We start from the raw sequence: 15687 nt of genomic DNA, 5'->3' as shown, positions 1-15687 counted from the left end.
GCTGGGAATTGCAAACCCAGCGTGGAATTCGGATTTACACTCCTTGGTTCTTGGGCTGCCTAGAGTGAGATTAAGGCTATTTTTTATTCAGTTTGTCAGGAAGGCAGCAAAGCAGCAACCAGTGGCTTCTGCAGCCCCCCTGCTCACTCTTAGTGGGAGATGGGAAAGCGGCATAAAAGTTTCCTAATTGCCACAGGACCCGTTTTTGTGCAGAGTGGCTTTCTGGGCTGCAAGCAGGCACAGTCAGCCACCAGCAAGGCAGCCTGCAAAGGGAGGCATCACTCTCAAATCTGGTGGTCTTGGATTTTTCATGTTACTATTATGTAGGGTGCTGCCTCTTTGGGCTGAGACCCTGCCTTCTGCCCGGACTCCTCTGGAAAACTGATTAATGAGGGAAGACCATTTCACCAAGGCAGAAGGTCTTGTTTGTGAAGAACAACCAATCATTAATTTATACTTTCCTTCAGTCCAGGCTCTAGGTGTAAAGTACATCTGAAAACAAATGCGCTGCACAGATTTAAATTGTAACTAATGGTTGTGTTAATGCCCCACCGAACTAGGTGGTTGCCCACTCCTGCTTTTCCCCCCCACCCTCCCTTTAAAAAGTAAAATGACATTTTTTCCCCAGCCTGAAATAATTGCTGAAGCAGAGATACTGGTTTAACTCATTATGAATTATTAGTGGAAAAGCGGGTCTCAGAAGTATGTTACATCTGAAATATTTTTCGTCACTTGAACATGTGCCGTCCAGAACTGGCCCTGTTCTACCAGGCACTGGGAACAAACACTTCGCATTCACAGATGCTCCTAATTTGGTGTGGTTTGGAGTGTAATTTAGATCAAACGTATCCATGTAAATGAGTCAGGGTTTCTTAATTAGGTGCCTCTAAAGAAAAAACTTGGACCACATCAGTAGGTGTGGGTGTGGTGCCCACAGTACTGGAATCTTTCTATAGATGAAGCTGAGTTTTGTTCAGGCATACTGTAGGTTTTTCTTTCCTTTTTCATTTTTTTTCTTTCTTTTTTTTTTTCTAAAGCACAATAATAAATCTGCAGATGGCATAGACATAAAGACGCTACTTCAGAGGAGCTGTCTAAAACACTGTCTCTTTGGCAAATGCCTTAAAGTAGGTCATTCTGCTGTGATTTAGGTTTATATTTCATTGCCAGCTTTTTGTTCCCATTACAAGTAGAGTGCATTCCAGTCCACAGATTTGCTCTTCCTTTTTTTTTTTTCTGATTGGTTTTTATTTACAAGAATTTGTAGATCTTCATAAGAAAATGGCCAATACCCTGTCAGAAGTAGTAATCATGCACTTGACCACAAAAAGAGATGTATGAAGGTGATAGCCTGCAAATATTGGAATGTAAAGTACCATTCTCTGAAAGGAAAAATTGTATTGATTCTCTTAACATGGTGATTGAAATGATTGTTGCATCTTTTGCAGTGTGTGAAAAAGGATTTGATCTAATGTCATTCCAGAACCCTCACAGAGCAGGGCCCTAGTTGTTCAGGTATTTGCTTTTGCTTTTTATATATTTGTCACTGAAAATCATGTATTTTATATCTTATTAAAAAAAAAAAAAATAATCAGAGTCTGTTTTCCCGTCAAAGTGCTGGGGGATTTACATGCCAAACTCTCACTGGCCTTAATGAATTACCTGCATAAATTCCCTTTCAATCAATAGTAGAATAGATCCTATTGTGTTATATTAATTATTTTGCACAGAACACTGACATTTTGGCCTTAAAGCCTTTTTTGTTTTGTTTTGTTTTTTTAAAGTCCCAATGAGTATCTGAGAAACTTCAAACAAATTATTTATTTCACAGCCTTAATTCTGAGAAAAATCATGTATCTTTAGGCACAAAAATGAAAAGCATTGCAATTTACCCTTTGATGACCTTGTTGTGGACATTAGTGTGTTCAGCCCCAATCTCCCCAAATAAAAAAAAAAGAAAAACAGGGGGCAGAGCCATTGTAATGAATTGAGCATTCCTAATTTTGGCTAACAAAAAGGGATTTGAGCTGGAAAGAACACCAACCCCAAGCAATATTAAGAGGTTACAAAATCCCATAAATTAGCTCCGCCGGTGATATTTTGCTAAATCTGATGCGAGTGCAAACCAGAAGCAGGATCCTCACGTGGTCCTGATTAACTGAAGAGTCCTTAGCAGCAACCAGCCCTGCCTGGGATGTGCTGACCAGATGCACACGTACACCCACAGCACATGGATGAGCCTTCAAAGGCTTGGGGGGCTCCACTGGGGGATTGGGGAGTAAGCAAAGAGTGGAAGTGAGAAGTGTTGGCTGCGTCCTGGTGGGAAAGTGCCTCACCCTCTTCATTCCTCACTTTCTTTATCTACACAACTAGGATAATAAAACTTACTGACCTGAAAAGGAAGTTAGGAGATTTAATTAATGTTTGAAAAGCTTTTTTGAGATCGTTTGATATTGAGTAATGTGGGATGAACAATAGGAGCTCTTGGAGACAGGGGCTCTATCTATCAGGGTTTGTGTACTGCACTCAGCACAATGGTGCCGTGCAGCCACAGAGTCAACTGTGTCATAAATATTTAAATTAAAACTATGTTAATTATTTTTATCATTCTGTTATTTGCTGATACACCAGTTCAGTACTTGGTAGCATTGAAAAGTACCAAGTGCAATTATTTGCCTGACTGTTATGAAAATCAGGGTTTATATTTTTAAATACAGTTGTGGAAATCGGAAATAGATGGAAGCAAGGGGTGAAAATGTGGCTTTAATTACTCTTCATGCTTCTTGTTAAAAGCACTAAGCAGTAAGGTATTCTTTGGGGAAGAACTAACTTTGTAAACTTATTCCTCAAAGAGCAGGATTTTGCATGACTGCAAAACCCTCGGTAGCAGGTCACCCCAACCCAAAAAAGTAAAAAATCAAAATGCTCAAAGATGCTTCTGAGAGACTGGATTTTTTTTTCTATTTTTTTGTCTTGAACCCAAAATCTACTACTACTCCTGTCCTGTGCACACTTGTACCTGGTGCATATTTTCTTGCGTCCATTTACATCCAAAGGGTGAGTTTAGTAGACTGATATGTGCTTAACAGAGAGGAAAAGGGTTTAATTCTTCTCCTTCCCCCAAAATGAGCCCCGGGAAGCTGTGGTAAATGGGATGAGTGTTGGCATTGCTCCAGCTCCTTTGTAAAACTCTTCCATAGTTGAAACTGAGAAAAGCACGTGCGCAAAAGCACATCTCAATATACATCTCAATATATATTTGCTCTTCTCAAGTTAAAAGATTATTAAATAATTTCATATATATATTAAAATTCCAGCCAGGTATACCTGATTTTTTTATGTAACTGGCATGCCCTCCTGCAGGAGCTTGTTTCTCCTCCTCACATTTCCAGCAGCTGCCCCCCCAAAGCTTGTAGGGGCACAGTTAAACTTTTCTCCCTGCTGCTGTCCCATGGCTGAAAACCAAAACCTGCTAATGAGTTGCCTGATAATAAAGAAAGGTCTTGATTCAGGAATAAACAAATAGTCTTTCTTGTGCTTTCTTTTAAGGGCTTCTGTACCTTTCTAAATTTGGGCATTTTTCCTGAGGGAAAACTTAAGTGCCCATTCCACTTTTTGGGTTGTAGGTCTTCCAACAGGTTCACTAAGGTTTCCCAAAGAGATATTTTTTTGTATAGTACTTCCATTTTGGGGATTTTTAGTTTTCAGTATCTTTTACCTTTATTATTATTATCATTATTTTTCTTAATAGAAAGCTTGCACAGTTCTCAATGTAATCTGTTCTTTCGCTGTGTGAGAAAAGGGCTCTCCTGAGCCTACATTTATTACGCGAGCCTGCCTGAAAACTGCTGATATGACACGTAGTTTAGTAAGTGGAAATCACATATGTTTGCTACATCTTTCCTCCACCAATTTTGGAGGGGAAAAAAAAAGTTTGCAGGCATCCCATACAGCACTATTATATGCTGTACTTTAACTTCATTTTCTGGTTTCCCTTAGAATTCTGGGTACTGCTGCTGGATTTGTCATCACATTGTCATTGTGTCATGGTGGCAGGCTACTGTGGGCTGCTGGCTATGCATGGCTCTGCTTTATTTTACTTTTAATTTATTTTTTATTTTCTTTTTTTTTTCTTTAGATTTTAATAAGTAGAAACAGGTCTGTTTAGTTGTATGTAGTTTGGAAAATCCTTGGCTTTTCAGAATGTTGCTGCCAAGGGTTGTCAGGTTTGAGGTGGGGGGACTATTCCTCCCCACTGTTTGTAAAGGTTGGATGTTTTTTTCCTGTTCACAGATCTATGAATGTGGGGGATGTTTGGGTTTTTTTGTCAAAACAGCTGAAGATTAATACCTATGACTTTTGTTAGATCATATATTAATATTGGTGGGTTTATCTTGGATATATAGTTCTACCCTTGATGAGGACCATATTTTGAATGAAATCAATGCAAACAATTAATAGTAAGAATGAAGAATTTGAGCAGAGGGGGAAGAAAATCAGGGAGAAAATCATCATTCTCCCTCCGAAAGGGCAGAAAGCCTGGATGGCATCTGAAAATTACTTGCCACGCTATGTAGAGTGTGGGGAAAAATGGAGCAAAATAAATGGTGTTTCTTGGATTCAAAGGTGAATTAAAACAAATCAGCTCCTGCCTGGACAAGCCAGCCAGATAGGGCACATTAACAGATCCACGTGATAAACCAAGAGGCAACTGCAGAGCTCCCCAGACAACTTGCCTGAAGTGGCTGCCAAGGAGGCAGATGCTGCTGCTGGAAGAATATCTTCCACAGTTGGGCATCTGGGTTCCGCGCTTCCACGGAAGGCACAGGGATGGGAGCTGGCCCCTGCCTTCCCCTTTAATTATTTCAACATCCCTGTTATAGTTTTGTAAATAACACACATTATCCTGCCTTTGTGCAGGGAAATCAGGAGCGAGGAGAGGGGTTTTTGTGTCTAACACCTCCCCTTGCAGGGGTGTCCACACGGATGGACACAGCCAGACCGGAGCTTGGCTGCCCTGCGCTCCAGCCTGGTCAGATGTGACACAGCTCGGGTCTGGGAGTCGCAGAGCTGCCTCGTGGTGGTGGCACGGAGCTCAACCTAATAAGCAGAGCAGGCTGAGATTCATTAATTTAACATTAATAAGCACAGCTCATGAGCTCAGGCACAGCGCTGTGTAAGGCAGGCACACAGCTCCTGCAGGAGAGTGGCGTCCGCCCTCGCCAGCTCTGAGGACACAGCCAGGGTGTTCCTCCTCCCTGCTGCATTTTGCATGAGGGAGAAATGAGGTTTGTGGTCACTGGAGAAGCTTCTGTGCAAATAAAAAAAAATCCCATCCAGGTTTTTAAATTGTGTTGCTGGTTTATGCTGAGACTTTAAGGCATTTAAACTTCTCGTGCCTCGGTTTCCCAATGGGTGTGTAACAGCTTCCTCAAGGTGTTGTGGTGAAAGCAGGTCATAAAATACATAGAGTGAAATTCTCCTTCTGCCTAACTTGTATTATTCTGTGAGTATTAACTTATATTCTGTGAGTAAATTATTGGGTACATATAATGGTTTCTCAGACAGGGATTCGCTGTGCTCAGTTCATGTTTGTGCAGAGAGACAAGGCAAGGTGCTGCCTGTGGTTTCTGCATCATTTGATGTCCTATGTGCACCCAAAAAATGGGACCAGAAAGGTGCATCGGTTCTAGCTGGTACCTGTGATTAGCTCACTTTGTTTGGGAGTAAAAGTCAGATGTGAGTAAGGAAGAGGAAAGAGAGGAGATCTGTGGAACTGGTGTATGGGGCAGAAATATATGGGCAGTACAGAGCAAGCAAATATTCTCTAAACGTGTTAGAGCAGAACAGGCTGTTTTCTGTACCCCTTTATTCAGGAAAATCTCTGCTCAGGTTGGGTTTTTGTTGTTTCTTTCCTGTGTAATGTCTATTTGTTTGGTTTGCTCATCTTTGGGAAGAAGCATGAATAGCCTAATAGTAGTTGTGCTCAATTATTTCCCGCATGACTCATAATGGAGCAATTTCTTATGGAATCAGACTGACAGAGCTATGTGATATATCTGTTCAGCCCCATATTTTGTCTATTTTGCTTTTAAGTAGAGGAGATTTCATGGAAAGATGAACAGGGACGTCAGCAGGTTGTGGTTTTTCCTATCAAATGCAAAAAAACTTGAAAGAACAGGTACTGCAGACTCAACTTTGCTTTTAATCCACCTCCTGTAGGCTGCATGCACTGCACTGTGACTTCTTGCAGCTTCAGAGAGCTTGGTTGAAGAGAGATATACGGCACAGGAGTTAATCCCTGCTGCCAGGCCTTTCTCACAGACTCTCTCATCACCTGCTTTGTCTGGGTTTGTAAGGAGGACCCTTCTGAAGTGCATTTCTCATTGTTATTTCTGCTGGATCTGGACCTGCTCCTGCAGGCTGGATTGCTGCAGAATGGCTTAGGATAAGGCAAAGGTGGAACTCTCATGCCGAGTGTCAGTGGGACAGATGCTCTCACATCTGTACAGAAGTCACAGGCTTGGACAGTCCTGTGGTCCAGGTCTGTATAGCCCTTTTCTGTCTGTCTGACAGGAAGGAAAGGAGTAGGAGAAGGGTGGGAGAAAGAGGGGGAATGCCATGGAAACAGCATAGCTGCAGCCCCTCATCTTCTCCCCATCAGAACCCCCTCAAGACCAGTTCAACTCTGGGCAAGAACATCCATCTCAACCAGCAAATATGGGAACTGCAGTAATATGCCTCAAATAAAGCCAGTTTAGTTATTTTTCCAACTAATCAGAAACTTCTGGAACTCCTGTAACTTGCCCTGAGAAAGTCCTGTGATCAAAGGGGGTGGTGCAAGTCCGTGCTGAGGGACATTGACACTCCTCTTCTGAAGAGTGTCCCCAAAATTAATATAACTCTACATTTTGTAGAGTTACACCTTCAAACTAGCTGTGAATCAGTCCTAGACTGATTCAAAGATACACACACCATCTCTATTTGCATAATATAAGCATCACATCATTACTGAAAATATAAGTACACTAATTCATTCTCATCTATGGAGTCTTGAGATCATTAAGACTGACCCCTGTCTTTAGCATCAACAAGTTCAAAAGAACACATAGGTTTTATTTTTTGGGGGGATATTTTTGTGCTTTCAATATCAATTGCAACGTTGCTTCCATATCAATGGAGCAAAGCTTCTGGAATAGCCCTATCTATTCCTGAGGATGTGTTTGAGGCAGAGAAGAAGATTGACCTTCTTCAGAGAGACTCAGACAATTACTTCCCTAATGCTTAAACCCCCAACTGGCTCCAGTGTCACGTCTTCCTGCCTTCCATCACTCTGTGCCACTGTGTTGCCTTGGTGTACCTCTGCTTTATGAACTATTGGTGTTTTATTTCCTCTATTTTAGCAGTTTTATTTTTCCTTTTGTTTTTCCCAAAAAACCACCAGTGTGGGTCCAGTTTCACCAGTTATTCTACACATCCACAGCAGGAAACAATTGCTGTCCCAAATAGATTATGCTCTAAAAAGCCAAGGCAGACAAAGGAAGTATTATCATCATTTTGTAAACAAGGAACAGAGGCACAGGGAGATTAAATGATTTACCCAAGGTCACCCAGAACATCCGGTCAAAGCCAAGAACTGAACCCACGTCTCCCGAGTCTCAATCAAGTGATTTAACTATGAGATCAAAGACTTATTGTGTATACCTGATATCTCTCCCCTAAGACACGGCAACAAAACTTTTTCAGGTTAAGATCAATGCCACACAGAGTGCAGTAAATTTTGTGTATGGCATATCTGTGCTGACAGCGTGTACCCACTCCTCGCACTCATGTTCTTCCCAGGAAATAATTTCCCTTATTATTCTTCCATTGCCAGCAATAAATTATCATCCTTCTCTAGATAACCTGCTGAAGGAAAGAATGTGTGCACACAGTGCATCAAATGAACACACAGGAAACTGTTTTTCTGCAAGGCCAAACTCAGTCATTTTATGGACTGCTTAAAATCCTTCCATGCTTAAATGAAATGGGGACATTCCCACAACTATATGAACTTTATTTTGCCATTTCAGCTGGAAGCTGCAAAGCAAGATAAAGGATCTACATCTCTTACATGCACATGCCAAGAAATGATCGCTATAAAGGCATCATTCATTATAAGCTCAGAGTGGTCTTTGATTTGGAGCCTTTATCCCTCCTCATAGGGGTCAGTACATCGTTCCTGGGATGAAATAATCCTCTGTGCCTTGATGGGGCCCAGATACTGATGTCCCTTCAGTTTTAGGGGTAGTTTGGCTGAAAAATGACTGTAGAAAACAGCACTGGCAGTGCCAACAGCAAGGAGGAATAGGATCACAGGATCCTGCCCTTCCCATATCCCTACCCTGAGGCCTCCTGGCCATCCTTCAGCTCAAACAACTCTGATGGGTGTCATAGTGAGCCATGTCAGCTATGGACACCTTTGCTGTTAATGCCATGAAGCACAGGAAGAAAACCTGAGGTGAATGTGACACCCTAGGTTGATTTTTTGGGTCGACATCTCTTGCAGACACAGCACAATGAGTGTGGAAACCCCAGGGTAAAGATGAGGGGCAACCTCACAGGGTTGTTTTTCTGCCTCTGCGGTATCTCAGCAACTTCAGGAGAGCAAAGATGCACTTCCAAATATTTCCTCAGCATTTCTTAGGTGTTTTGTGTTGCCCCAAGCTCCATGTGAGGGACAAGAGCAATAAATGATCATCCTTCTCTGGATAACCTGCTGAATGAGAGAATGTGTGCACACATTCTCTCACTCTGTTTTCTTGAGTGAGGTTGTGTCTGACCTCGACATATCACAATGACAGTACAGAACAGCAGGGACCTCAGTGTTGAAAATGTGGCCATTCGAAAGGCCATTCCTGGAGAAATTCCATCAAAATGGGTGAATGCAATCTGGGACATGCTGCATTTGCCCAATTCAATGCATCTGTAACATTGAATTGGGTGATCCCAATGGTTTTGGCTGCATTGAAGGAAACAGAATTGTCCTGCTTTCTACTTGAGTTAAAATTTGGGATTTTGCTTAGACATCTTGATTTCTTGTGCAGGAATAGGATATACATAGATACCATGAATCATGCTTAGTTTTGCCAAAGAATGTAATTGGTTTTGGTATTTTGGATGACTCTTCCAATAGAATTAGGACACCACATACTGATTCCTGTTTTTTGAAATTACTGATCTGAGAGTACCACAGTTCTACTTACTTCTGTAGATGTTGAAAAAGGATTTTCATTGTCTCATAGTTGGGTCTTGGGAGCTTCTTTACCAGGCTCCTTATACATTTGATGCGAGTGGCATTGTCCTGGATTTCTAAAGGAAAAAAAAAAGAAAATAACCATTTGAGTGCCACATTTGGACATTGCTTTGCACAGTGCTGTAGCTGGTACCCTACAAGAAAAGTCAGCATGAATACGTGCTTAAAACCAGAATGTTTCATATCTTCTTTCACCTTAACAGAGAACAAAAGTAGTTTACAAAGATTAAAAATTCTCTGTTAATCTTAAGAAAGCATATTCTCATTTAGATAAAAATATTTAAACTTATTTTATTAGACTGATAGACCACCTTCCTTAGATAAAATACCTCCAAGAAGTAAGAGACCCCACATCCTTAATGGAATTATCCTCTGGAATTACATTTGCCCAGTGATGCAGCTTCTGTGATAGGTGTACTTTCTAAGTTATCCTTGTTGTCCTTTTTTACTCATCATAATTAAATCCAGTATATTTATGAGTCTGTCTTTAACATCCCATCATATTTAGAAACATAACATTCGCTATTGTTTTTAGTAGTTCAACCTTGTGAAAAATTATTTCAAAAATCTATTCCACTGTAGCTATTTTCTCATACCTATAACATCTCACAACTGGAATTTTTGCAGGAAAAAAAATTGTGTTTTGAACATAAAATTAGCAATAAAGAATGCAGCACTAAGGACTTTAATCTCTCCTTTGGGGTGATAAGAACCGTTCTGCCATTTCTGTTAAGGTATGCCTTCCTGTTTTACCATGATTCATAGTTTTGTGGGAAAGGTTTGGCTGATATTTTCATCGATTTGTCTAAGATGTTGCAACTAAACAAAGTCATGTACAACTGTTCTTTCATTTAGGCACAGATTAGATAAGGTACCAGTAGGTCTGACGTAGGGAAAACATCTTGCATGCTACATGCCCTAGATAACCTGAGAACACTCTTCTGATCTTATCATCTATGATTTAATTATCACCTATCATTCTTCGTATATGTTCCTCTTTAATATTCATATTACCCTAGCACTCAGAGATCTCAATCAGGATTAAATCCCAGTTGCAGTAGGTGCTGCATAAGCATACGTGGTGATTAGTGACTTGATTTAAAGGTTTCACCAAAAAAAAGTTTCAAGCTAAAATTTTCCTGCAATCAAGCTTAATTTAAAAATTAAAATTACTAGGATAATATTCCTTCCTCAGCATGTGTTGCTAGTTCCTGCTGAGATTAATACTTCCTACCCACAGATATAGATGTTTATACTGAAATTGTTTTTAATTTTAACAATCATGTAGACATGGAAGACAAAGACCTAAAAGTAGGCAAGGCATAGGTATTAGTTTCCAGTAAAAAAACCCAAACTTTCTTATGGACTTATTCTATAGGAAGTCAAGCAATTGACAATAGTGATAATGAAGTTAAACACAAATGAAGAGCACACTTTCTTTGTGTTTTCTGTCTCTTGTTTTGGTTGGACCTACAAAAAGCCTTAACTTCTGAACAGCACAACCTCCCTCAGCCTTGCAGTGCATTCATCCCTGGATGTTTTCTGCCACGAGCCATCACTGTTCAGTTTTGTTCTGTGGGTGGACTGTCCAGTGGAAACAGGTCTGAAGCTACAAATGAAAATTATATGAAATTTGCAGAAGTTAATTTATTATAGGAAGGGGGTGAAAATTCTCTGGGCTTTTTATTTGTGCTTCTTGGTGTGCATAAAAAAATCACAGAATCATTTGGTTTTGAAAAGTCCTTCATGATCTAAGTCCAACCTTTACCACGGCACTGCCAAGTCCACCACCAAACCCTGTCCTTGAGTGCCACATCCGCACGGCTTTTAAATCCCTCCATGGATGGGGACTCACTCACTGCTCTGGGCAGCCTGTTCCAATGCTTAGCAATCCCTTTAATGAAGAAAATTTTCCTAATATCCAACTTAAACCTCTCCTGGCACTACCTGAGGCCATTTCCTTTCAATCTGGGACTTGTTACCTGGGAGAAGAGACCAACATGCTGTGGTCTCACTAGATTAGTTATATTTATATCATCTACATATTTATATTTATATTTATATTTATATTTATATTTATATTATTTATATTTATATTTATATTTATATTTATATTTATATTTATTTATTTATATTTGGGCTGCCTTGCATCTCTTCTGCAACTCCACAGATACAGCTTCTCAAGTAGTTTAATTTTTGATTCTGGTTTGGTTTTTTTGGTGTTTTTTTTTGTTTTTTTTACTGAGAATTCAGTGGGCTTGAGTGGAACTGAGACATTGAGGCAGGGATAAGCACAGTGGAAGGAAGGGCTCACTCTTTGTCTGTTGCAGAACATTTACAGGGAAGTGTTGTACAGTGAAACTTTATCGTGTTCTCTTGACGGAAGTGTTTCTGCTCTGTGTTGATTAACACAGATAGGGGAACCACATCCCTGCACCCTCTGCTGCTCACAGAGGCTGCAATTCTTTGTGAGGAGTATTTGCAAAAGTGCTAAAATAGCCCTCCCCCAATATTAATTTATAAAAAAATTATTTATTGAGAGAATGGCAAGGGCAGAAAGCTTTGCTTTAGGGCTTGCTGTACCGAATTCATCAGTACTGGAACATAGGGGATATTTAGGTAGGCAATAAAGCACAAAAACCATAGAAATTTTGCATAAAATTATGTTGTGCATCGGCCCTTTTGTTAATTGTTAGTCTATTGTAAAAGAAGAAAAAACAGGCAACATGTGGTAACTTTAGTCAGCATTTCTGAACTGGGAATGATAAACACCTCTGCCTGGCTCTGGCATTTATCAGTACTGAGATATTATTACCACATAGAGTCACAGCATGGTTACTGTTATCATCAAAAAAAAAGAGCCAGCTAATCTTAATGGTTTGTAAAGCCGTTACCTGCACTGGTCTGACATTTATCATGATCATTTTACCACATGAGTCCTACATTGCAAAGGTATTTTATCTGGAAGGGACATCACTATGAATTATTATTTGCAGCTAGGTAGAAAATTGTATGTTGTAGATACCTTTTCTCATTATAAATCACAGTCACATTTCACCATTTCCCACACAAAGCTGCTGAGCCCAGGCTTTTTGCCATAACACTTAGTCTTGCTCCCTTTTATAGTTCCATGAAAATATTGGGTATTCTTTCATTAAAATGGTTGATATCGGTGGGTTTTTTTAAATGCTCTATACACGCTTGATTTTTCTCTAGTATAAAAGAATTTGTTTTTCCACTTGAGAAGCTGAAGAGGATAAACTGTTCATTTTTTTTATTAAAGCTTACTCTCGCTTCAGTTTTTGTGGCTAGGCTTGTCTTTACTCTTGACCTTGTTGATGGAATATTTAACAGATCAGATGCAGGATCTTATGTTTCATTTGCAATACCTATGTATTTGCTTTATTTCTGTAATGCCTTCAGTTCCACATTCCTAGAAAATCTTCCCTTTCACATCCCTGAGTAGAAAGAATTTTTTTTTTATATTTTTCTCTTTAACTTGAACAAGTGTAGGGAGGAAATCCTTAAATATGGGTTTTTACAAATAGGTGAGGGAAAAGTTATCCCCTTTCCCTGTGCTGTATCATGAAGCCCAGCAGTGCAGGGTGAAAAGGAAGAAAAACACTCTGAACAGCTGTTAAATTCTCCAGCTAAGTCTAGAAAAGGATGCAGAGCATTTGTGATAAAAAGAAACAATATTGGTTTTAATTACATTCTTTTTATTGTAAGAATTGGTGAAAATCTGAGGGGAAAAAATCTTTTTGGAAAGTTAGACTCTCTTTTCCCCATGAAAATTTTGGAAGGGAAAGTCATCATAATCACATATATCATATAAAGAATGAGAGGAAGGCTAATCCTCTTTGCATTTTATGGGGAAATTTTGGGAGACGTGGGGGATAATTTCAGCAGATCAGGATACTCTGAAGTGAATCACAGATGGTTTCACTGTGTAAAAGAATCATAGAAAATATATTTAGAATTTGGGTTACTCTCTTTAAAAATAGGGCTGGCTCCCTTTAACAGAGCAAAACCGTGGGGATGCTCTCTTGTTTATATCTAAATGAAGAATGCATTGAAAAAAACCCTCTCTTACTATTATATAAGCCCTTTTGTAAATGAGCTTTGGATAAACATTTGGGCACAGAAGAAAACATGACGTGTCTCTAACATTAACAGTGGCTGGGTAAAAATGAATGAAGAAAGTAACCTTTAGCACTCGTGCCCATAAAGAATACTTAAGAGAATCCCACCGAATGTTTCTTTTAATCATTAATTTTAAATGGACATCGATGTTTACAACAAGCCACTTTGTTTCAGAACAGGAAGTCCAGGGTTTATCTCCAATAACTCACGTTGGCTAGGAAGGGATGGATGTCTCTAACCTGATGTGCATTCATTATTTTGTAAGGTACTGGGGTCTGACCCGTGACCCTCCTCAGACCTGCTGCATTATTCATGTCTGATTTACTTTGTATAGTTTTACTACAGCACCCATTTCCCTTTTTCCAGGCATTTCACTGGCTTGTGCATGTTTAATGTTAAATGGCATTTATGCTTCACATTAATGCCTAATTTTATCACAAGCCATGCTTTCTTTTTATGCTTTCGAGTTTCACGGCTGAACTGCTGAAAAAAACCCAGTGATTTATGATCCTGCATAAAATATCAAACTATTGATCTGCCACCTTTTGTTGTTGTTGGCTTTTTAGGCATGGTTTTCCCCGATTTTCTTGCAGGCTCTTCTCACCTTGTTCTGTTATTTTGGATAAGATTTCTGCTGTGGTTAAAACGTCACACACTGTTGCTACAGCAAAATCTGCCTGCCAAGAGTTTTTCCAACAATTCTCAACTGATTCGGCTGCCGAGAGAAAGACGGATCTTGTCTGGGGCTTTTTTTTTTTTTTTTTGGTTTGGCTTTTTTTTTTGGTTGTTTATTTCATTCCTTTTATATATTTTTTAATCGGAACGGGGTGGTTTAGGTGGATTTTCGAGTGCTAATGAAATTGTGAGACTTATGGCGCTGGCTACAGCCAGCCGGAGTGTGGGCAGACGTTCTGTGAGCTTCCCCACTGTGCTGCTGTGCAAGCATCCCTGCTGTTATGTTTGCTATAGTTTTAATGTCTGTGAAAAATTCCTGATGCAACTAAATTATGTTCTGCCCTCTTGTTTGTATAAATAAACACCCGACTTAGCCAATTCATCTCGCTCTTGCCCATTTTAGAAGCTTGCTCTGTCACACAATGCTTAACCCCAGTCCTTGATGGCTTTGGTGTTATCAGGAAATGAAAACTTGCTTAAAAGAGAGTATTCTGTTGGCTTAATTTTTTTTTTTTTCCCCAAACACATCAGCTGCCCAAAACTCTGCTTTTGTTTGGTAAGTCTTCATATTCTGGAAGTCATGCCAGCTAAGATACACAGGTTTTAATGTATTAATAAATAAATCGCCTATTGATACCACTTTTAATGTCAGGATATTTTAATGTTACAGCATGCAAAATAAAAGTCCCGATTTTAATCACTCGCAGTACACTGTGACAATCCTCTATTGCAGACATGTTGTAAAATATTTTCTTGTTTTTTTTTTTTAAAAAAAATCTATAAGAAGTGTTGAAACTAACAAATATTAGCTATAAAGAAAATAAGCAATTTGTGATCTGAATTGATCTAATTTTTATTCATGCCTCAGAATTAGTTGCTGAAAAAGAAAATGAGAATTGTTGAAACCGCTCTATCTGGGCAATTGATAAATTCATCCTGAGTAATATAAAGTGGAATTTGCAATGAATATTCATACAACTTTTGTGATCCACTAGCAAGACCCAAGACAATGAGTTTGCAACTCCATCCCATTTAACAAAAATATATGTGGAATTAATGGGAAGAAACAGCACTTAGAAAAGTTAAACTTTAATGTATCGAACTCCAGGTGCCAGAGTTTGAGGGAAATAACCAATAATAGTCATTTTTTACATATTTGATGGGACTGATTATGCAATGTGCAACTCTAAATGGCTTATAGCACATTGTAGCATGGTTCCATCCCATTGGCTACAGTAGGGTGCAGGCAGATGGATGACAGTGACAAGGAGAGAAGTGCTTTTGCTTAGCCGTGCGTTAAGATGCCATCCAGAAGCTCTGTGCACTGCAGACACTTCATTAGGATGCCAGGATAATGGTAAACTACCACTCAGAGTGACACCCCATTTCCTGCTTACTGAGCTCTCCAACCTCGGCAGATGTCAACAATCTCACAGTGCTACAGAGCAGACCTAACTTTCCAGGCACTTTGACTCCAATTTTTTTCCCTTAACAGTGCCATACATTACATGCAATATGTAACAGCAAGTACCAAACAGAAAACAAAATTTGCTGCCCTAATTATAACAAAGCAG

General features: G+C 39.5%; 1 protein-coding gene across 1 annotated transcript in view; it reads right to left on the bottom strand.

Annotated features, from left to right (window-relative positions):
* Nucleotides 1–15687, bottom strand: part of ARHGAP15 (Rho GTPase activating protein 15) — a 303832-nt gene that overhangs the window by 14212 nt on the left and 273933 nt on the right. Inside the window, exon 12 of the mRNA XM_054278010.1 lies at nt 9246–9351. Coding sequence (XP_054133985.1) covers nt 9246–9351 — 106 coding nt within the window. The remainder of the gene's footprint in view (nt 1–9245; nt 9352–15687) is intronic.

The sequence above is a fragment of the Melozone crissalis genome, unplaced genomic scaffold, assembly GCF_028551555.1.
Source record: "Melozone crissalis strain CALT ecotype California unplaced genomic scaffold, PUWL_Pcris_2 ptg000023l_1, whole genome shotgun sequence".
NCBI classification, from domain to species: domain Eukaryota; kingdom Metazoa; phylum Chordata; class Aves; order Passeriformes; family Passerellidae; genus Melozone; species Melozone crissalis.
The sequence above is the reverse complement of the archived record's forward strand: the minus strand, read 5'-3'. Positions and strand labels throughout refer to the sequence as shown.